This window comes from Blennius ocellaris (assembly GCF_963422515.1).
Source record: "Blennius ocellaris genome assembly, chromosome: 5".
Taxonomy (NCBI): Eukaryota; Metazoa; Chordata; class Actinopteri; order Blenniiformes; family Blenniidae; genus Blennius; species Blennius ocellaris.
In genome coordinates this window covers 25,361,805-25,384,423 of record NC_137654.1, presented here as the reverse complement: position 1 = coordinate 25,384,423, position 22,619 = coordinate 25,361,805, and the positions used below count along the sequence as shown (strand labels likewise).

Here is a 22,619-nt window from a genome sequence, read left to right as displayed (position 1 = left end):
GGGAGGCAGCTTTTTATAACGCCTCATCATATATACTCGGTGCATGCTGTGTTTTGCATCTCAAGATAAAAGCTCAGTTGAGTGTTGTTGCTCCTCTGATCGGCGCTGTTGCTTCTGTATTTATGAATGCAAAGCTTCCCCACTGCTTTTGTTGCTGTCTGTCGGTCAATCCCGAAAACCCTGCATCAGAGACTTCAGCTTTGATTGTTTGATTAATGTTAGAGTATGATGGAGGAGCATAGCGAGCACAGTCAGAGGGATCATGAGTTGGGTGGGTGGAGCTCGGCAAGACTGTACAGCTATTGTTTTTTTTTTTCTCTCCCCCCCTTTTTGAGATACACACAAACATGAGAGGAGGTGTACACACACACAGAGAGACACACACACACATGAACGAATGAAAAAAAGGACAATAGAGCTTTTTATGAGTTTCTGTGGCCCGTAGAGCCAACGGTCAAAAGATAGAAACAGGGAGCAAGGAGAGAGAGGCTCAGAGGTTGAGCTGTGCTTTGTAGAAACGGTTTGTGGTCAATCATGCACATAAACACACACAACTCAATCTGATAATCAAGATTACATTAAATAAAATCATGAGGTGCGGGCCGGTCTTTATAGATCTCAACCGAAAAAACTCTCAGTAACATGATCAGGCTTCAAACTCTTGGATATTACAAACATTCTGTCAATTATTTAATATAATCGAAAGATAAATAGGAAATATTTTGATAGCGATGATGGTGATTATTAAATAGACGTTAAAATGGCATGTGTTTTGCACAGAGTAAGCCATTAATCAATCATTATCCCATAATTCAAATAGAAAAACTGTAAAACATTATGCATGATTGAGAGGGGAAAAAATGCTGACACTTCAAAAGCATTTACTTTCTCTCGTGCTATTTAACATATTTCAGCTGCTGAAATGATCAAACTCATGTTTCCAACATTGTAGCTTTGTAGCTTTTAGCATCCTCCTGCAAGCATGCTGACATTCTCATTTAGCTCAGAGCTTCTCTGCGTATAAGTATAGTCTCTCATGGCTACAAGCACGCTGTTGCTCTGTCTTTTCTTTTCAAAGGTCACTCAAACAACTTATAGGTCGATAAACATGCTAGCATTTACTCAAAGGACAGCATTGTATCTATGTCGCCTTTGGCTTCATAAAGCTGTGGTTTGTTTTCTCTCTATTTCATTTTGTTTATTTATTTAATTAAATTTTGCTATGATTGTGCAGTTTTATGCATTAAAGTCAGGCCATCAGGGTGAAATTATGAAAAGAAAGACTTTAGAGATTCACATCCTCTTAACATTCCTAAAAATGACACAAAAACAAACCAATGGTATGCTTGCGGTATGTATAATGCTATCACAGAAGAAATCAGGAAGTGTTGGTTCGAATCTAGAATCAGACACAAAATACGACTTCCACAATTATTGATGATTCATTGACTATTGAAGATATATCGTAACACGGTTGACCTTGTATTTGTGATTTCTGTCACACTACAGACTTAATGAGACAAGAGACTCGCTGGTATATCTGGTCTTGAGCTGTCACATCTTTAGGTTGTTGTGTTTGAGGTGTTGACAAATGTGTTTTCGCGAGAAATGCTTGCTGGAGTGTGAAAATGTTTTAATTGGAAGGTTGAACTCTCATAATGGAGGGAAGTAGTGACAAAGCGGCAGTATAAGGTCACTTATGTCAGAAAAAATAAAAGCAAAAAAAAATAAAAGCAAATAGTCACATTTTAGAATTCATATTTTGTCTATTTATTTAATATTTATGATTTAAATGAGTGCAATTTGAAGGGAAAAAAAGTGTATTTTTTTTCCTCAGTAGTTTTAAATGTATTCACTTTTAACTGGAGGCAGAATGAAAAGGAAATTAAATAAGTGATCTTGGGATTGAAACACTGAAGTAGATTAGAAGAAGAAAGAAAAATCAAAGCCTCTTGCTTTGGCAGTGGAAACAAGGACTTTTAATATTAGATTCAGTAGGGGGTTTTTTTGGGGATGAAAGAGAAACAAAATCAGCCAAAGTCTCCCAGACGAAGAAATTATGCATATGGTTTCTGAACTTGTACAAAAACAAATGAGGGTGGAAAAAAAAGGACAAATCTGTCTGATCGAGAGAGCTAATGTGCTACGGACAGAACAAGTTAAAAATCGTTTTTCTCTCTGTTTTGATTCAGTCGTTGGATATTCAAAATGAACTGATAGATTGATTCAATAAGTATCTATTAAAATTGTAACGTCACCTCGTTTGACTTCCAACATGCTGGTCGTGAAATCTGGTTTTGTGTGATGTCTGCTGCAGGGTCCAGTGGGCGTGGTATCAGACAATGAGATTATATGCTGTGCTTTGGGGGAGAATTATGGTATGTTGAGGGCTCGACACCCACTGAATACGCTGCAGACCCAGGCTGTGTTTGACTCGGCGGGCTAATTAGTGCGATTACTGCACAGCTGGATTGGCCAGACATTTTACCGAGTCTTATCAAAAGGATCACTCACTCGATGAAGGCTTCATCCCGACAACTTCTGCTTCAGCAGAGTCTCTCTATTTTAGGCCTGCAGGACTGTCTGGGGAGTAGGCGTCTAAATTTACGAGTGGGAAAACTGAAGCGGCCTTTTTGTGAAAAATGTTCCTCTTTCTGTTGAGTTTCATCTGAAGGGCTGTGTGAGTGCAGATGCTCCCATTTTTTATTTTTTTTTTACATTTGTGCCTTTTCTGATGCTGCAGTACAGCTATTATTTAGTTGTATGATCGTTTCCTCAGAGCTATTCAGATGTTCCTTTTCAGAATTCATTGATTATGTGGACAGTATCTGGTTACATTATTTTCAGTGGTACGGAAATTGTTTCGTAATATCTGATAATAGCGTTTCGATGTTAAGCTTCAAATTGAGCTGACCATTGGTTTGAAAGCTTCGTGAAAGAGTGAAGATGAATGATTATTGAAACCTGCGGCGACGCAACTATAATGCGCCTTGTAAGTAAAGTCCATTTTTCATTTTCCTAGTCACTGCAGGGATAACATGCACACATGCACACCTCCGGGCAGACTAAAGTCAAAAACTCACCACAGAGCAGCTGATGGAAAAACCCACACATGCACAAGGAGCACATGCAAACTCAGACAGGCCTCAAACTGGGTGAGAGTGCAAACTACTGTACCAGCCTGGCAAGGATCCAGTGTGCTGGACACCAAAAAAATATGTCTTCTATCAATCAATGAATGTTCAGATTTTGACTGACGGATGTGATGTAATTGCAGATTATGGAAGTACAAAATGGTGATTACTGTTGTATATGAAATATAGATATTTGTAAGAATTTGCATGAAATAATCTAAACTTCAGTAATTAATAGATTGTTTAGTTACTTAGAGTTAATGGAAGAAAAGTGAACGAGAGGAATACATTTCACTTTTACCTGCTTCTTGAACATAAAATAAAGTCATTCATAATCATCATCATCATCATCACCGATTAGGTGCCTGCTCTTCATCCTTTATGTCAAGAGACACAGGTAGACCTAAACGCTGAGTGAAAAGACAGACAGGCAGGTTGTTGTTTTTTGCAATCAAGTATAAATGTGGTTTTATTGTTAAACCAGAACAGAAACACCAATCTAATTAAAACAACAGGTATCCACTTCTAGCTGATTAAATTGGTCCTATCTGATTGGAACAAGATTGTTTATGAGCCAATCATAGTCCATTTATTTCGATTTACAAAGTCCATTTCCATGTCATTTACAAAACGTCACGCTTTACGTTCATTTTTCAGAAAATGGCCACACACAAAAAAATAAAGCGCTCCGTTGTCGGAGTCTCCATCAGACTCGTCATGGAATTGATCCATGGACTGAATACGATGGTGAGCATGAACCATAAAGCTCGAAACAGGCAGAAAGCAACACAGCTGCCGAGTGCAGCATGACACAGTGGAAGCTATTGGGGTGAACATAAGAGAAGCACACTATTAAAACAAGACTGAATGTCACAGTATTTCTTACAGGATTTCCTGATATTCCTTGGTAGGTTCAACAATGTTTTGACAGTTACAGGCCAATCCCTCAGTAAATCATTGAAGTTACAGGTTGTCAAAATAGATTACCCAAACAATGAAACAAGTAATAGTTGCAGAATTCCGATTTTCCTTTTGATCTCTGCCCCTTCAGTCGTACTTTCACCGTGTTCACTTCGTTATCCATCTTCCACCTTCCTCTACTAATCTCCCGCCTCTTGTCTCTTTTGCTTGACCTCTCCTTCACCCGGTTGAACTTTCGCTGCCCCCTCCATGTTATCACTCGGCCCTTTTTGCCTCTTTTCACCTCACCTTTTTCTAATCGGCCCTCTGTTTTCCTCTCCCTCTCCCCCCCACCCCCCCCCCCCCCCCCCCCTCCCTTGTCTCTGCTCATTCATCTGGCATCTCCAGCAGCCCGTCGGACCAGCACAGCTCCTCCAAGCCCCCGCTGAGCTCCTCGGCCATGACATCACGCATCCTGCTGCGGCAGCAGCTGATGCGGGAGCAGCTTCAAGAGCAGGAGAGGCGGGAGCAGCAGAGGCAGCAGGCCTCTCAGTACCCACAAACCACTGCTGCACAGACCCCGGCCATCAATGTCAACGCCCCAGTCACTTTGCCACCTGCTGCACAGGTGCCGATGGAGGTGCTGAAGGTAAGCGTTGTTTTGGGGTTTGTTTGTTTTTCAAACTTGTTGGAGCATGTGGAAGAGGTGTGCACATGGGAGGGTGTGCGATTAGCAGGCTGCTCGAGCCATTAGAGTATCTGTATAAAGTTTCCACCTCTGGAGTTGGAAGCTCGATGTGTCATTGTTGCAGTCTGAGTGGTCCAGCTGTATTTATAGATTTTATTGACTCGTGTGCAGACAGTCAGGCAATCGTGGTGCTACTCTGACTGTGTGTGTGTGTGTGTGTTAGTGTGTGTGTGTGTGTGTGTGTGTGCGCCCGTGTGTGTAAAAAAAAAAAAAAAAAAAAACAGGAGTGAGTGAAGTGTGCTAAAATGCGTATATGCGGATTATCTTTCCTGAGAGAATTCCTCTTTAATGCATGCTGTGCTTCCAGCCATTTGGATTTAGCCATCTTTAATCCTATTTGCTCAGCTACATTCACATCTTTTCATAGCTTTGATTCCCTGGCAGTCCGAGGGACAGGAGACTGTTAAGATTTTCTGTACGAGTAGACACCGCTGTGTTTGAGAGTTTATCTTTAACAGAGCAGTTTGGTAAGTTTTCCCCGTTGTTTCATACATGTATTTGCCGAGAAGTAGTTATATTGATGAAATAGTAGAAGAAGTGTTCGGGGCTGCGTTGCGTAAAGGTGTGTGTGCTGATTTGAGACTGATGCTTTCCGTGGTGGCTTTTTCTTTTAAATCAACATTTTGCTGTGGAAAAGTTTGGTCTATTGTTTTGGTCTGAAGGGTTGAGATATTTATTTTGCTGTTCGTGTCAGTGATTTCTTTGAAAATTGTGTTTTTAACGAGGGCATGAGGATGATACGTTGCCACAATATATGTGAAGTTATCCATGATGATTCATGTCTATCCACACTTTATGCTCACATATAATTAACACATTTAAACATTAGAAAATATAAATTTTTGTTGATGATTTCTATCTCGTTTGAAGTATTTCTAGCAGCACTTCCAGATTTGACTCTTTAGGAAGTTATGAATATGTTAAGATTCAAGAAATCTGTAGCTTTCGAAATGTTTGAATGTTATGTAACATTTTAAAAAAAGAACAGTAGTTCCTTAATAATTTCTTTGATGGAAATAGTTAAAAGATAGCATTTTGCACGCCATGCCTCCGAAGGCTGACGCTGCTGCTTTTTGCTGTATAAAGCATGGTGTTGATCACATACCTGTTCTTGCACGAGACAAGAAGCTTTGATTTTTTTTTTTTTTGCCTTGGAATTTTGCAGTGGAACCTCAGATTGAGTGTAGTCAGTGAATGCTTGACATCCCGCGTGCTATTCAGCAATCTCCATTGACTTAAACCCACCCACAACACTTTTGCAGATTTCATGGTTACTTGCTCAGCCGCACTTTCATCACTCTGGATGTGTGTGGCATGGGCCAGCAGGGAAGGACAAATACAGTGTATCCACTGAAAACATTACCCCTCTCATTTAGCATAAACATTACTAACTCGCCGTAATCTTTCAGCTCTTTGAGAGGTTTAGGATGCCCCCCCACCCACCCACCCCCCCCCCCCCCCCCCCGAGCCCCTCACCCCGTGTACAATGCATGAAGTTGGAGTAATTTCTCTGCTTTGTCGAGAGCTTACAGACATTCTTCATTGACTGAAGTCCTCAAATGAAAAGGCCGTTCCAGCTTGGCGCTGTTGAGCTGGGTTAACCTGCTCCCCTGTCTGTGGGTAGATTAGCAGAGTCCACAAAAAGCTCAGGGGTACCAGGCAGAGCTGCTGGACCTCAAAAAGTGCAAACATTAAGCCCAGATGAGTTTATCTAAAGACTGATTGGACCCTTAATTAACCAAGTGACCTCTGACCTTCTTGGGAATAAGTATGGGATCAGTTTAGGGATCAAGACAAAGGCGAGCACAGCCTTACCACACACCGAACGCTAATTCAGTGAAGAATGCTCGTAATTAGCCCCCGCTCCTTTCATTCCATGGCATATTTTAGAGGAAAAAAAAACACTGCTTTGAAATTTGTGTAGGATAACTTCCTAAAAGGGTTAAATTATGATTTCTCGATTTTTCAAAGGATCTGCAGTGCCACCAAAAAGAACAAAGTAGTCGTCGACCCTGTACAAAATGTACATATTTTGGGGATTAAACAATCTGTGTAGCTCGTGACCGACATGCAACAGTAAGTGCACAGGGATGCCACGCAGATAATGACGACTGGGGACCATAAGTTAAGTCATTTCACTGCACATGTCTACTCCACTGTGAAACTGGACATTATACCATTGTGCTTTGTGCAAAATCTGTGCTTTCAACATTGTGTTTGTTTTGACTTTTTGTCATACGGGGTCAACAGTTCTCAAAACCCGCAGCTTCAGGACATTATCATTTGTTTTCCGACCTTCAAAGTTGCACCTCATGATGTCTTTTTTTCCAGAATTCATGCTGATTTTTACCCAAATGCTGAGACTTTTATGGCGTGAGTAATTTGTTTGGAGGTGTGCAACGCTCCCGTGACACGAGGAGCAGAAGACCACAGGTTGCTCTGATGTCGCAGCGCAACATTAGCATCACAGTTGTCGTCTGCGTGTCCTGCAGAGTTTGTTAGCTGCTTAACTGTGAGACAAAGTGGCCCATTCTTCTCGTCTGCATAGCAAACGCTGGGCAGTCTTGTTAACGTATCCTAGTAGGACCATCATTGAATGCCTGCAGCGTGCAAAGTCAGAAAAATACAGCTGTGTGCTTGTCATCCTGTCCTCTTCTCTTAGCACAGCAAGACGCTTTGTGCTTGTTGCTGCTGAGTGTTTCTGACTCTTTTGGGCTTGTGTTGCTGACGCCCTCCGGCCCGTCGACGGCTTAAAAAAAACAAAAAAAAAACGAGCGGATAAACAACAGGCCGCCTTGTTCGCATGTACATGTGTGTCCACTCTCTTAAAAACACGACAAAGAAAAGGACCTTTTTCACCTTCGAAAAACAGATAATCCGTCACGCTCAAAATTGTCTCAAACAACAAACACGGCAGTATAATATTGAGAAAAAGGTCGGGACGTTCCTTCCCAAGGTCCGCGGCCCTGGAGGGGTTCCGATGAACTCACTCAGAGCTGTGAGATCATCTAATTATGTGTGACCATTTTTTCAACTCCTTGAGGACAAAACAAGCTGTTTGAATGCATTCGAGCTCGTTTTGAATCAGCTGCAATTGCAGCTGTCAAAACACATTTTTAATGAAGCTGAAAATAGATAGACAGATAGTTATATTAGTCCAAATTCATGTTTGCCTCCAAAAATGTCCCTGCAAAGATACACTACATGGCAATAACGCAATAAAATGTGTGGAAAACACCAAATTTTCACATTTCAGCCCCATCCGATTAAAGACACTCATCCCTTGTTACTCTGTCTCAATAACTTACAAAACAGTTTTCCCTTATCATAGTGTTTCCTTCAATTTAGCATCGTTGGGAAATACACAAGTTACTAAATATAGTTTCTGGACAATTAATAGTGTTTCCTTCCCTATGTGATTGATATATTCTTGCCAAAATATAAGGACAGTCAGGTTTATGAAAAGTTGCTTTTTATTTTAGGACAATAACGTATAGTAGCTGCACAGTTAAAAATGAGGTGCTCAGATTGAAAACTTAATATCTTGCTTTCATCAATAACCTTCCACACATTCAGTTCGCTCACGTCATAGATAGAATGAGAAATGCTGCATGTTTGTCCTGTTTGATCGTTCTTCTGGCTTTATCCCTTCATGGGGCAAATAATCAGAGCATTTTTAGTAGCACATTAGTTCCTTGTGGTTTTTAATGGTAGAACAGCACAATTGCGGAAACTTTTTGAATTTGGGCCTTTTTTTAGGTATTTGTAATATATTATGCCATTTTAGTTAGTTTGTCATCGCCCCAACAGATATTTGTTAAACGACATCTAGTTTTGCTTTTTAAGACTCTGAAATATCACAGATATTACACTATTTAACCATTTCCAAATATTCCAATGAGTGCACTGTTGAGGTTTAAACATGATATCAGCAGTAATCGGGCCATGGCCACCGACATTTCCAAACTGAAAGCAACTTATTTTTATTTGGGGCACCTTCATATCCTTTGCCTCTGGCACATAATGCCCTTTTTGTCCTCTTTGGTTCTATTTTCAGACTAAGTGTATGTGAGTGTGGAAAAGGGGCGAGACAGTTGTACAGGAATCCGTTATTTCATCTTTGTGTGTGTCTTTACCAAAAATGTGTGGTCATATATATATATGATCAAAATACAAGACACTGTGATTTATTTTTTTTATTACATTTTTTGGGGAACATGAATAAAAAGCGATCTGGTTAGCAATATCTGTATTTCAAAACACCAAATACCCATAAGCCATCAGCGTTCCCACACACCACAGACGGATAGAATGAATAAAAATACAATATAAAGAGTCAGGGGATATTGCTGTATTAGTGGAAGATGGAAACAATCTGTCAACAAAAAGCACTCAGATGGATCTAATGATGAAGCAGAATTCTATTTTTTATCAGTGTAGTCTAATGGTGATCCTTTGCATTGTACTTAAACTTACATCAACTCACAATTTATATGCACTCATACATCTGTATGTGCTGCATTCACATTAACCAAAACAAAAATATTTTGTAAACATAGTGATATTACTAGTGCAGACAAAATGACTAAATTTTTGTAGGGCAATGCCCTCTGATACTGGTGTCCAATATAAAAAAAAGTTTATGCTTGTCCAATAAAGTGTCTTTTATCACCAGCGTGAGGACACTGAAAAACGTAAGAATTACAAAGAAAACGTCAATGAAATTTCTTGAAAAGTAGCTGCTGTTTCTAATTGATTCACTGGGCTTCACAGGACTTTAATAAGAGTATATAAGACATTGAAAGCCGCTTTACTGTGAGAGTTTGTAAAGACATGCCTGAGAAGATGTGGATTTTAGACATTTCACTATTTGAACCAATTAGTTTTAAATAGTTTTTCGAGGATTGTATGACGTCATTTTGGATCTAAAACAAAGCAGAACATTCAGTATCGTCCAATAATGGGCATGCAAGATTTTTTTAAGCTACTATTTTACTGGTCGGGTCAACTCAGGATCAATTTGCACTGTGAACTATTACAAGTTTGACACGCCCACCACATGCACAGTGTATTTTGGCTGCAATGTCTCAAAAATGAGCATTTTAGGCATCAGTATTACAGTATCGCATCCTGCTTTCCGGAACATAATAGTGTTTTGTATCCTACCGTATTCTTATCTAATGATACATCATGTGAACCTGAAAGTCCTGAAGTAAATCAAATTCCACAGAAACTGGTGCGAGTGGCGAAACCTTCAAATTGGACATGCTTTTTCTGACCTCCAGACACCCCGGCGCACAGTGATCAGCTCACAAAAGCAGCTTCTGATCGCCTTTTGTCTGCCGCGGAAAATCTGTTTCCCCACGCAGTGACGAAGGCACGGAGAAAACACCTCAAGTGCGGGATTGTAGACGGAAATCTCAAACCGACTAGACAAAGATTTACCTTGTCCGACAAGCTAATGTGTGAATCATTGGGCCTTGATCGATAGAGAAAAATGCTGACTTCAATGATGTGGGTTTGATTAGTGGCTGGGGGAGAAATTATCCATGGAATGAGAGCTTGTAGTTTTCGCAGAACAAAATGTATGATTAAATAATGTGCTCAAATATCTTTATCTGCTAATGGTGTGAAATCAGACAAAATCATGTGCTTATAAGGTTTTAGAAAGGTTTTTGTATTCAGTCCAAACTGATAAGAATTTTATCGTCTGCTGAATATGAATCCGATTGCCCCGCTTTGCTTTTTATTGGTTACAATCATCAACGTATCTTTTGAATTACAACCTGCCCATTTTCTGAATGGATGTGTCCTTATGAGTTCAGATCATCACTCAAAGCTAGATCAAAATGTATCTATTTTCCTAAATAATAATTGGTTAATGACATCAAAATATACAACAGAATTTTAGATCCGATATCATATTGAGTATAATAAAACCTCCACAAGTGCTCACAGCTTGTTTACACATCATCCGTGTGTGTTTTGCAGGTAAAGTGGGTCACTCATTTAGAGGTCGGATTTATCCATGAGGATTAGGTCTCTAAACACTTTGTATAACGTTTATCAAATATTTAAGTTTTAATTACTGTTAAGAGGAGTTTAATCTTTACCAGTGATCAAATAACAGCGGCAATTATCCTCAAATTATCATCAGCTGGTGTAGTGCGAGCATATGTCATGTTTACTTCGTGTTTTTCCACCCCTTGCCTAAAGACTGATAATCTGCAGATTTAACCCAGTGAAAGAGCCTAGTAACGGATCAATGTTTCACTTTGCTTGGAAAAGGAAAAGTGGATCTAAATAGGATTTATAATGTTACGTCTAACCATTTATAGAACTAAAGCTCACATTTTGTGACTTCCTGTCTATTTAAAAGTTATATTTAGAAACTGACCGTGATCATACAGCCAGCTGCATGGCTAAATATTTTTTTTAAAATGGAGATAATGTATGAATGTGATATGCTTGAATGCATGCTGTGTATCTACGTATATGCTTCCAGATAGTTCTGTGTATGGCACCTGTTTGGAGACAGTATAATTCATATAGTGGTAATTTTGATGTGTGTGTGAACAAGCTAAGAAACTCCAGAGGGTTTTTAAAGATTTCTTTTAAGGTATTTGAATGCTTTTCAAGAGACTTTGTTCTACATAAATGGATCCTAATTGTGTTTATCCACTGATTTGAAAGTCTTAAATTCTGCTGTGGGGGTTGAATATCTGACACAAGGGTTTGAGTGAGTGTCCTATAAAGGGTTAAACAAGCAAAAAAAGCAGAAGTGTTAGGAAATACACATTCACATTTGTAAATTTTGGTCATTTGTGATGATCAAGAGGGAATAAGTGTATTTTTAAAAACTAAAAAAAAAAAAAAAGTAATGGAGCCTTTTGTAGACTTCTTGAAAGATGTCTGGAGGGGAATCTTTAAATCCCAGAAGAAGAACAAAGTAAAGGCTAAGAGAAGCCATTAGTGACCAGCACTGATGAATGAATGTCATTCTTTTGCCCAAAGCATGATATTGTTCCTCTTAATCAGCCATTCACATGCTGTAAATACATTAACCCTCAGTGCCGGCAGCACTACAACCGTGTGATGACAGCTTGCAGCCCAAGGTGGTGGCAGTCATACCTGCGGGATATAAAATGTGTTAATGTCGCTCACATGAGTTTACCCAATGCAGGAAACAATGACACTGTATTTGGATGTGGATAAAAAGGGAGTGTGTGTTCTGGTGAGGAGAATAAGTCAATGAAGCGTGCGTCTTCTGAATTTTGATTTATTCCAATTTTATTAACAGTTTTACCTCCATTGACATTGGGACTTTTTTGTTTTTTATCTTTTTAAGAAAAAATTCAAAACATTTTGTCTTTTGAGTGTTTTTAATCCAATATATGACTCATTTTAATAATCATTCTTGGAGTGTATTTAAATGCTTTTTATTTTTAATATAGTGTTGTATTTGCAACTGTTGTATCACTACTTACTCATTAGTTAGATAGTGTAGGTTTATTTCATTTATTGTAAGAAGAAAACGATGCAGAACAAACGTTTTTGAATTCGCGAATTAAAGGGAGCAGAAGCAAGATTAACCCATTTATCTTATCACCCCGCCAATCATTCTGTATGTGTATTACTTTCAGCTGTAGCACAGAGCATAAACCCTTATTGACCAACCCTCATTAGGATTTATCAGCGGGCCGTTTCAATACGTGCGAGCGTGAATCTTCAGACGCAACGTTAGATTTAACTGTTGCGACTCTTAAGGCCCCTACGTGTCACGAATGCTGTTTCATTTCATCTGCAGACTGAAAATGTTTTCATGGAGAGGAAACATTAAGAGGTAGCGAAGAGTTCATGGCGACCATGTGACTTCCCCAGTCCTCCATTAATGAACCCAGTCCTCTGGATATGCGGAACAAATAACATACGTTTAAATCAATGATGTAGCCGAGGCAGTTATCCGTCGGTTTAGAAACGCCGCGTGGCTGGTTTTTTTCTTTCGTTTTCTTTTTTTTATCTCCATTAAAATGTCGTCTTAGAGGAACGGGGAAGCTGAGAGGCAAGCGAGGATTAAACGGCCATTGAATGGGGCTGAACTGGGAACACAAGCTCCCAAATGGGTTAAAAAGTTGGATGGGGCAAAGTAACAGTCCTGGGGGCAAGTCTCTGGGGGGGGGGGGGGGGGAAGAAAGACGGGGCCTTGCAAACAAAGACTGTAACTGTTAGTGCCACATCCTGACATCAAGTGATACACCATAAAGGAGTAAATACAGATTTTACATAAAACAACACAAATTTGAAAAGGCTCATTGTGTTTACAGAGATTCGCTGACATGCATAACTAATTACTTTTCTTGCCTCTTAAAAGATGAGCTGGTTGTGTCTGTCCTCAGACTTCCAGGCTTTTAGTTCCTCTGGTGCAACCGGCTCAGGAGCAGCACTGAGCAGTTGACACAGAAACTTCAGCACACAGGAGGGTTGTTTTTTTTGTTTGTTTTTTTTTCTTTCTTTTAAGAGGGAAATTATGCTGGAGATGCTTGGATACCAGCCTTATGAGGTACGTTTAAAAGGAATCCGTGCACTTTTACATGCGGAAGTAATAGCGGAGATCCAGTTAAATTGATATTTACTGTAATATGTAACATGGGTTTTTTTTCTCAGTTTTTTTAATTGTTTAAACAGAAGCATTTAATTCACTGAATTTGCATGATTATAGTAATGATGAGAATAAAATGTGACGTTGTTTGAATAGACCTGATTTGAGCAGCTCGGCTTTATTCAAACTGTCGTGAGGTTTTCTCTGAAGTTTGTTTATCTGTCTGTGGGATCATTAATGCTATGCGGGAGATTAATGATTCGCACAAATCAAAGGTTTTCCATGAATTTTTTTTGGTTCCCTAAAATAAGTGGACTCTGAATGCAGAGAAGGTGGAAGTTGTCGCGCTGACGGGAAATGATGTGGGTGATGTTTACTTCTGAGACTCTTTGAGGTAACGGCTCCTGACAGCGTTTCAAAGGAAAAAATGCATAATGCATGGCAGGACTTGAAGTCTGCGCTGGGCTCATTTTAAAATTATAGTCAGTTCTGTACAATACAAGAGGCAGGCGGGAGCTTTATTTAGAGTTATTATAATCTAATAAAAGAAATACATACAACTTGAAGTGAACTTCCTCTTGTCAGTAAGATTTTATTGTCTCCGTAAATATGATGAAGATGTGTATTTATATTCCCTTTCTTCCAAACGAGGAGCATTTCTGCTCGCCCTCTACTGTAACACACCCACGTCTCTGTCATTTAAAGGCTAATCTTTTTTTCTTTTCTGCTCTGCCCTCTGCCAAAAGGTCCAGACTCACTTGGAAAACCCGACTAAATACCACATCCAGCGCTCCCAGCAGCAGCAGGTGAAGCGGTACCTGGGGAAGCTCGGGTCCCAGGCGTTGAGTTTGCCCTGCCCCAACAACCAGTCCTCTGACCACGGGGGCATGCCGCCAGGGCCGGGCAACAGCGCCCCCAACAGCCCTATGGCCTTACTGACCCTGAACTCTAACTGCGAGAAAGAGGTGAGCTCTCAGTCAGTGCAAGCTTTTTGTGTACTCTTTGCGTTGCTCGTGAAATGAAAGAAAGATTAAAAAAAAACTAAACAAAATCTTGTTTGTATTTCTATTTCTATTTCAGATGGATGATGTCATTGATGACATTATTAGTCTGGAGTCCAGTTACAGTGATGACATCCTCGGCCTGATGGATCCCGGACTTCAAATGGCAAACACGGTGTGTGTCTGTGCGCGTTTGTCCAGCCACTTAACTCTTCTGAGACGTCACCCTAATGACTGTGTTTTCATTTTGTGTGGTTTCGGCACAAAAACAGTCATTAGTCTTCATTAGTCCTTCTAAGCTACAGTTATGTGAATCTCAGCTCTGCAGTCAGGCAGATCAACTCCAGACAAACACTTTATACAGACCTTTGACAGTTCTTTTGTTGTGTGTGTGTGTGTGTGTGTGTCGGGGGGGTGGGGGGGGGTTGGATATTAGAATTAATCCCACAGCTAAACTCCCTTAATGTGCATTTTTCACACTTTTTATACACATTCAAACAAAAAGACATAAACTGTATTAACCAATGACCTTTGAAAGTGCTGGTAAGTGTTTTTTTTTTTTTTTGACAGATCCTCGCTATAACTGTTAAATTCAAATGTAACCTTTTCTCACTGGGTATAATAGGGCTGTTATATGTCACCACCCTGCTCATTGTGTTTGTGTGGGGATGCTGATTAGCATCCGCACGGGACAGGAGGGGGTGTGATCCGTTCTCAGCAACATCTTCTCCCGTGTGCCCCCCCCCCTCCCCAGATCCCTGTGCAAGCCAACATCATGGACATGTATGGCAATCAGGGGATGTCCCAGCAAGGGCTGCCCATCAGCAACTCCTGCCCCGCCAACCTGCCCAACATCAAAAGGGAATACTCCGGTAAGCGTTATGTCTTCACACCACTATAAATGTGTGAATTAATCTGATTTATTCAGCTGCTCTAGCTGGTGTTTGCACTCTCCCAGGCGTCATGTATTTATTGTCTGGGTCCCATTTTGTATCTTTCTCATTTTGAAATCTTTATTCTTCACATAGTTTCACAATCCCCGGCCATCATGCATATGCTGGATAAGTCTGGATCCTGTGGCAAATTTGACGACTACCAAAGGCCCGAAGGGTTCCCCGTGGGTACGTTATTCAGTTTCAGCGTGTTAGAAAATAGCCGGTGTGCCTCTTTTTCTTTTTTTCATATAATTATCATATACTTTTTAATCCTTGTTCCATGCTGTTGATTAGGGTGAGTAACCAAAATGTGTTGTTCCAGAAGCAGAAGTAAGAGCACTGGCTAAAGAGAGACAGAAAAAAGACAACCATAACTTGAGTGAGTTTCAGTTGCTTCATAACAGAGACTAAATACTTGTGTTTGAATTCCCAAAGTTTGATTTGTGAGAGATTCTGCAAAATCATTTATTCGTTTCCTTTTCTGTCTTTCTTCTGTAGTCGAGAGAAGAAGGCGGTTTAACATCAATGATCGAATTAAGGAGCTCGGCACTTTAATTCCAAAGTCCAACGACCCGTAAGTGACCTGTTATATCTTTAAGCGACAGGGAAGAAGAAAAAAAAAAATATATGTATATAAAGGTTCCATAAAAACACAACTGTGGAAAAACAGATGGGATAAATAGAACTGCAGTTTAACTTATTGAGGAGAAACTCTTGTGCTGTGTTCTTTCATAATGGAAAAAAAAAAAATATATGAAAAGTTGAGCTGATGATGATGATATAAATAATTTTTTTTCAAAAGTTGCTGTTTCTTTGGTACAGAATTCCCTCTTTGTCTCGGTATCTCTCCGTTGTGGCTATTCAGGGAAACCAAGACCAAGGGAATGTTGTACCAAACATGTTGTAACATCTGAAGCGGCTCCCTGTTGAATCCTCATTTTATCTCCAGCTGAACTTTCGAGTACATTCCTGTTGATTTTATCTTGCCCTTTCAGACGACATGTGAGAATTAGTTTTTCACAGCCCTTAAAAAACAAACAGCGAATCTATTCCAATTATGGGATGTGCCTGTGCTCAGATCACTGAGCAGTAATAAACTGTGAATGTAATATCGCACTTAAGAGGTTATCATTATGATTTCTTCTTCTTTCTTTTTTTTTAAAAGCACGTTAAAGCTGTGACCTTTGACCTTGCTCGTAGTTCTGGATCCCAGCAGTCTCTTCTGTTGTGTCTATTCAGCCATGGTTGTTTTGCTCAACCCCAGCTGGGTTCTACACACACACACACACACACACACACACACACACACACACACACACACACACACACACACACACACACACACACACACACACACTCACACTCACACTCACACTCACACTCACACTCACACTCACACACTCACACACATTTTGCTTCGATGCCTTTTGGCAGCATTGCAATAACGTCTATATTTCCTTTTCCTGCCGACTCTAAACTTAGCTGAAACACCCTGTGACTAATCATCTAACAATGTGATGATTTAGTTTTTTGTCCACATAAAAGACACACTCTTATTATGTCAGTTTGTCATTTTAGATAGCTTCAACAGTCAAAAAGTCCTGCCCCCCCATCTTTGTGATTCAGTGACTTTCGGTTCAGACACGGCGTCACCATGTGTTTCAGAGGATCCGGTCACATGTGGCGAGTCCTGACGCAAACTTTTTTAAACTTTCTGGCTAAACACTGAAGATCGTATTGTGTTTCTAGCTCTACGTCACTTCTACTAACCTCGGCCCGGGCTGCTATAAGGCACCGGGTTTCTGCAGACCCCGGACACACGGACGTCCGTGTTCTTTTCCAGAGTTTCTTTGGAAATTTGGAAAGACTGTACATCTCTGACCCACACATTCACTTTCATTCATCATGGTCATGTGGTGTTGAAGTCAATCTCAGCAGGTAGACATGGATAAGGTCACCAGTCCATCATAGGGCAAATAAAACAATCAAACACAATCTCATTCATACCCGACAGTCACAAATTAGCCTCAAACGCTGAATTCAAACTGTAAATACTTATAAAACGTTTCAGAACCTACAGCCAAATCGGCATGTTTAGGATACCCAGTTTAGGTTTTTTTTTTTTTTTTTTTTGACCTCTTAAAGCCAGTAAAGCAAGTAGACACATACACACAATTACACTAAACATCAACAAACACAGGTAATTACACCCTGTGTGAAAACAAGCATGCATGTGCTTTTCAGCATGAACCATTTTCTACAATCCCACAAAGTCCTGCCTATGAACTTGGTTGTATCCAGGAAAAGCCTCCCCTGCTTCCCGAAGTCTGCGCTAACCTTTAAACATGTAAAGTACACATAACTGCGGGGAAAGTTTGATCATATTTTCCTATTAAGTCTAACACAGATTAGTTTTCCTCTCGCAAAAGTCTGCCAGTGTAACACTTTGTTTTTCCAGGGTCATCTTCGGGACCGGCTTGTGGCCTTGGTTAATAATGCATGCATTCTCTTCAAGCATTCATTTCTGCGAAAGAACTCACATCTGTGACCTCCGCAGCGGCTCTCCTCATTATTTTTTCTCCCATCCACTGTTTTTCTTTCGGACTCCGCACGCATAAATCACACTCGCATCCAGCAGACGGCGTCACTGAAGGAACTCAAATTCACTGGTGGTTTTTTTTTTTTGCTTTGAAGTCCCAGAAAATCACAACTTCAGATTTCAGTGGAGTGCAGATATAATAAGTTGTGATCTGAGGGGAAAAAAAATAACCCCCCCACCATCTCTGTGGTTTTTCAGAGACATGCGCTGGAACAAAGGCACCATCCTGAAGGCGTCGGTGGACTACATCCGTAAACTGCAGCGAGAGCAGCAGAGGGCCAAAGAGTTGGAGAGTCGCCAGAAGAAGCTGGAGCACGCCAACAGACATCTGATGCTGAGAATACAGGTGACGGCTGAGAAATACTTCATTCATTCCAGATATTAGTAATCACTGCAGTTTATCAGTGTGTTGTGCAACTGTCTAAATGTCTGTGTGTGTCCTGCAGGAACTGGAGATGCAGGCCCGGGCTCACGGCCTGGCGATCACTTCCTCGGCGCTCTGCTCCGCCGAGCTCGCCGCGCGGGCCATCAAGCAGGAGCCCCCCCTGGACGACTGTCACCAGGACCTGTACGTGCTCCACCCGCACCACCAGCACCACCCGGCCTGCACCCCCGAGCCGCCCGGCACGCTGGAGCTCGGCGAGGGCCACTCCAACTTTTCCGAGGGCCACTACGGCGTCCACGGCAAGCCGGGCTCCAAACTCAACGACATCCTCATGGAGGACACCTTATCGCCGGTGAGGGGGGGCGACCCCCTGCTCTCGTCCGTCTCCCCAGACGCCTCCAAGGACAGCAGCCGCAAGAGCAGCGTCAGCATGGATGAGAATGAGCAGGGTTGTTAGCACCCCCTACTGGAGGACGCCTTACCTGCATCTCCACCCAAGAGGCTTTTTTTATTGTTTATATATATATTTTTTTTGTCTCTTTACCCCCCCACCCCCCACCACCCACCACCACCACCACCACCACCACTCCACCCTACCCCACCCCAGCACCTGCGTTTACATGTATTGAATCTTTTATATCCATGTGTTTATGTCTTTTCAAGCTCTCCAACCTTGATTTCAAGGACTGATTTTTAAGTGTCTTTGCTTTAATCAATACTCTGACGACAATGAGTTACAAAAATAGACGTTTTTCCATTTTAATTTTTATCTTTGGATCGAGGCTAGATTATGTTATTTTCTATTGATTCCAAAGAATCTAGGGAAATTACGAATCATGGCGAGAAATGTAAATATTTTGTGGTGAGATGAAGACTGTTTTTAAATCACTAGCAATAATAGAAGAAGAAAACAAATCTATTTATTACGATAGTGCTTTACACTCTCTGTGTCTTTGATTGAACTTGAATGTGCCAATGCCTTATGAAGATGTGTCCACATCCTTGTTGTATTGCTATGCACATGTTTTGGCTGTAAGCTGAGTCGGTGTCAGTCTTCCAGTTGAACTTTCTCGCTTGACAAACATGAATCATTTGTAGATTTGATCTTATTTATGTATCTATGTAAAAACAGAACTTTATGTACACATTCCCCTCCAAATTAATTTATAGCAGGCCGTTCAAAAACAGCCCTGAAATGATAAGAGAGAAAAAAAAGCACATTTATTAATATTAAAGATAACATGTCTCCTTCAAGATTATTCAAGTGAACAAAGTCATTGTTGTGATTTTTTTTTTTTTTTTACTTTTTTATTTTTATTTTTTTAAAGGCCCTTTTGGATTATAAAAAGTAAACATCCTACAGCGTGTAAGAGATATATTACCAAAACATTCCTCACTGCCAAAACCAGTAAATATCCTTAAATAGAAAATCAATGCAACTTGTCTCAATATTTATTTTTATAAAGTTTCTTTTAGCAAATAAAAAAAAGTGTGAAATATATAAATATATATAAATTGATCAATATTAGTTATTTCTTTGATTTAGTAAAAGCGGATGAGTTCATTTATAATATATTTATTATGAGTAGACACACACACACATACAGTATTCTGGTGAATGTCCAGCTTTATTGACGGTCCATCAATTTTCTAAATTATTCTTTTTTTATACATATATAAATATATATAGAGAAAGATAGAAGAAGAAAAACTCTTCAGTGACATTTCACATTCAGGATGTTGTTGTTGTTTTTTTTTCCACATTATGTGGACGTTTATATTGCCAAGGAGAATAAGGAGACCGCGTTGGGATTTTGTATGAAACGCATGACATTGTCAAAACACTGGAATGACCTCTGTAAAATTGAAATGTGTTTTATTTTTGCCTCTTTTTTTTCTCTCTCTCTCTCTCTCAAATCTAAACATAAACTAAGTATTGTATCTTGGCGTGTCAACTGCATACAGGATAGTGTGTGAGACTGTAGCTGCCGTGTGGTCGTTGTACATTTCTGCAGTTTTTGTAGCACAAGTACGCCTTCGTTCATAACAAACCCCGCTCGGGCAAAAACTATGCAAATGGTTTGGAAGTTGTGCCTGTGAAGCCGCATTTTGTCCGGAAAAACAAAACATGTGATCTTCTTATTGGATTAGTTTTGAGACGATGTCAGAGTGATGATCTTTTCATTTAAGTGCCTTACGGTTGTTTGTGTTGACGTAAGCGGATGTTTAAACTGGTGTTTGGTGCTTTCGTAGATCAACTGTGGACGTTTCTTATAGAGACGCAGCGGCAAAGGACCTGCTGCCAAACGGCGTGGGAAGCCCAGAGTGTTCAATAGTAAATAAAGCATTAATAGAGAAGAGTTAGAATCAATCATCAGGAAAAAAAAATTACAATGGTTGCAGAAAATTAGATTTCGTTGTTGATTTTATTCAATATTAGCCTTTTAATTCAGATTTTGCTCTATTGTTACCATGCAAACATGAAAGAACTTCTCTGGTCAAATCAATAATGTGAAATAAAACGTTTAAATTGATGTAAAGTCTATCCGGCTGCCCCCCCCCTTTTTGTACAGGGGTCATTATAACAAATCATTGAAACTTGCTTTTTACACCGGATGTCTTTCAAGTCGCAGCCGGGGTCAAATCAGGGTAATACTTGTAGTATACACAGTAAATAGAGCAACACAGTCCTGGAACTGCAGGGATTAACTCTCATGTCAATGAGCATAACAATAAGACCTGCAGTCAGTTCTTCCTCCCAACTGGCAAAAAAAAAAAAAATCATCCAGATTCTTCAGCAAAACATTTTATTTTATTTTTTTTTATTTTTTAAATACTGTTATTGATTAAACACCCGATTGGATGAAGTTCAGGAAAAGCGTTGTTTTAAAATGGGAAACAAAGTTAGAAGCAATAAACGTTTTTACGAGGACATCGCACTTCGTCCCACTTATGGTTCAGACTGAAGTATATCTAGCTAAAATAGTGTTTCTCAGCATTTATTAATCCCAGAGGATGGATCCAAGAAATCAAAGTCGTGTTAACATGACAATAATAAAACATTTTGCAGTGGGTCAGACGTTTAATCTTTCTCCGGCCCCATCATCAGAGTTGATTTTTATCTTCCCAACTGCAAAGTCAGAGATAGTTTAGCCACCCTGAGTTTATATTGCAGGATGTTAACATGTTTCTGTACTCGGGTTTATTCAGTATTTGAATGTTTTGTTTACCACTGAACACTCTGGAGCTCCACACGTACCTCTGCGTTGCTTTGTCTTTAACAATCCGAAGGCAGTGTTTCCAAAGTTGTACTATTTAGAAACCTTCTGCGACTAGTATGAATGTAGTTCACAGTTTTAAACTGCCAAAATGTGTGCCAAAACGTTAAAAAATCAAAAGAAAGAAAAAAAAGAAACGGTACGTTTATATAAAGATATTAATATAGCGATGTTTAAACTGTTTAGCTGATGCACCGTTATTAGCGGGTGTCTCTCCTCTCGTAGTTACAAGCAATATGTAGAGCACAGTGGCAATCAGACTAGAAGAATACAGTACATGGTGAGTGTTTGTTTTTTTATATGTTGGAGTAGTTGGGGAGGAGGGGGGGATAAATTAGAAAGTAAAAAAAAAAAAAAAAAATCCCCCATAGAAACATAGCTCGAGTTTGACTTTATTGTCGCTTTTTCTGACGAGAAGTTCTTGAAAACACTGGTGTCTGTGGACCTTGAGGTGGTGTTTTTTTTCGTGTCATTGATGAAGCACAGCTTCACTGAGCCTTAACAGTGCAACTCACACAGATCTTTGACTGAACCCACAACATTAAAAAGAAGGAAAGAAAAAAAGGAGTTTGGTATTTTTTTATTATTTTTTTTAATCAAATAACCCTGAAATGTGACTGTAGCTCCGATATCCGAGGTCGTCATGACTCTGAAGGCTGTAAATGGCACATTTATGGGCAAACCACTATTGAAGAACCTTTTTTTTTTGTTTGGGAGCTGGCCAGCGAGTTCTCACTCGCTTGCGGTTCAAACGGACTCTGCTGATGTTTGCCAACTGTTCTTATTGTTACACTTTATAGGAGATGAATGTAGCAGTAGTTACTGTACCCACTGGTTTCAGATTAGTCAACTTAAACTCATTGGTACTCGATGTGGAAGCTATCTTGTGAGAAATATTAAAAGTTTTATTTGAAAGCTGGTGGAGCTTGTGTGTTTATTATTATTATTATTATTATTATTATTCCAGTTGAATGCATCATCATCTCTTATAAACCCACAAAAAACAAAAACAAAGTCCCACACATACTTGATTGTTTTTT

At 39.9% G+C, this 22,619-nt stretch overlaps 1 protein-coding gene across 4 annotated transcripts in view; it reads left to right on the top strand.

Annotated features, from left to right (window-relative positions):
* Window positions 1-22,494, top strand: part of LOC308130796 (microphthalmia-associated transcription factor-like) — a 31,089-nt gene extending 8,595 nt beyond the window's left edge. For 2 of the 4 annotated variants that reach the window (XM_080497262.1, XM_080497265.1), the window contains exons 2-10: window positions 4,443-4,683; window positions 14,128-14,346; window positions 14,462-14,557; window positions 15,137-15,254; window positions 15,411-15,503; window positions 15,640-15,696; window positions 15,816-15,891; window positions 18,115-18,262; window positions 18,363-22,494. In XM_080497262.1, coding sequence (XP_080353388.1) covers window positions 4,443-4,683; window positions 14,128-14,346; window positions 14,462-14,557; window positions 15,137-15,254; window positions 15,411-15,503; window positions 15,640-15,696; window positions 15,816-15,891; window positions 18,115-18,262; window positions 18,363-18,758 — 1,444 coding nt within the window. In that variant the 3' untranslated portion in view covers window positions 18,759-22,494. The remainder of the gene's footprint in view (window positions 1-4,442; window positions 4,684-14,127; window positions 14,347-14,461; window positions 14,558-15,136; window positions 15,255-15,410; window positions 15,504-15,639; window positions 15,697-15,815; window positions 15,892-18,114; window positions 18,263-18,362) is intronic. The other 2 variants (XM_080497263.1, XM_080497264.1) reach the window with 2 other exon arrangements.
* Window positions 22,495-22,619: the final 125 nt, after the last annotated feature.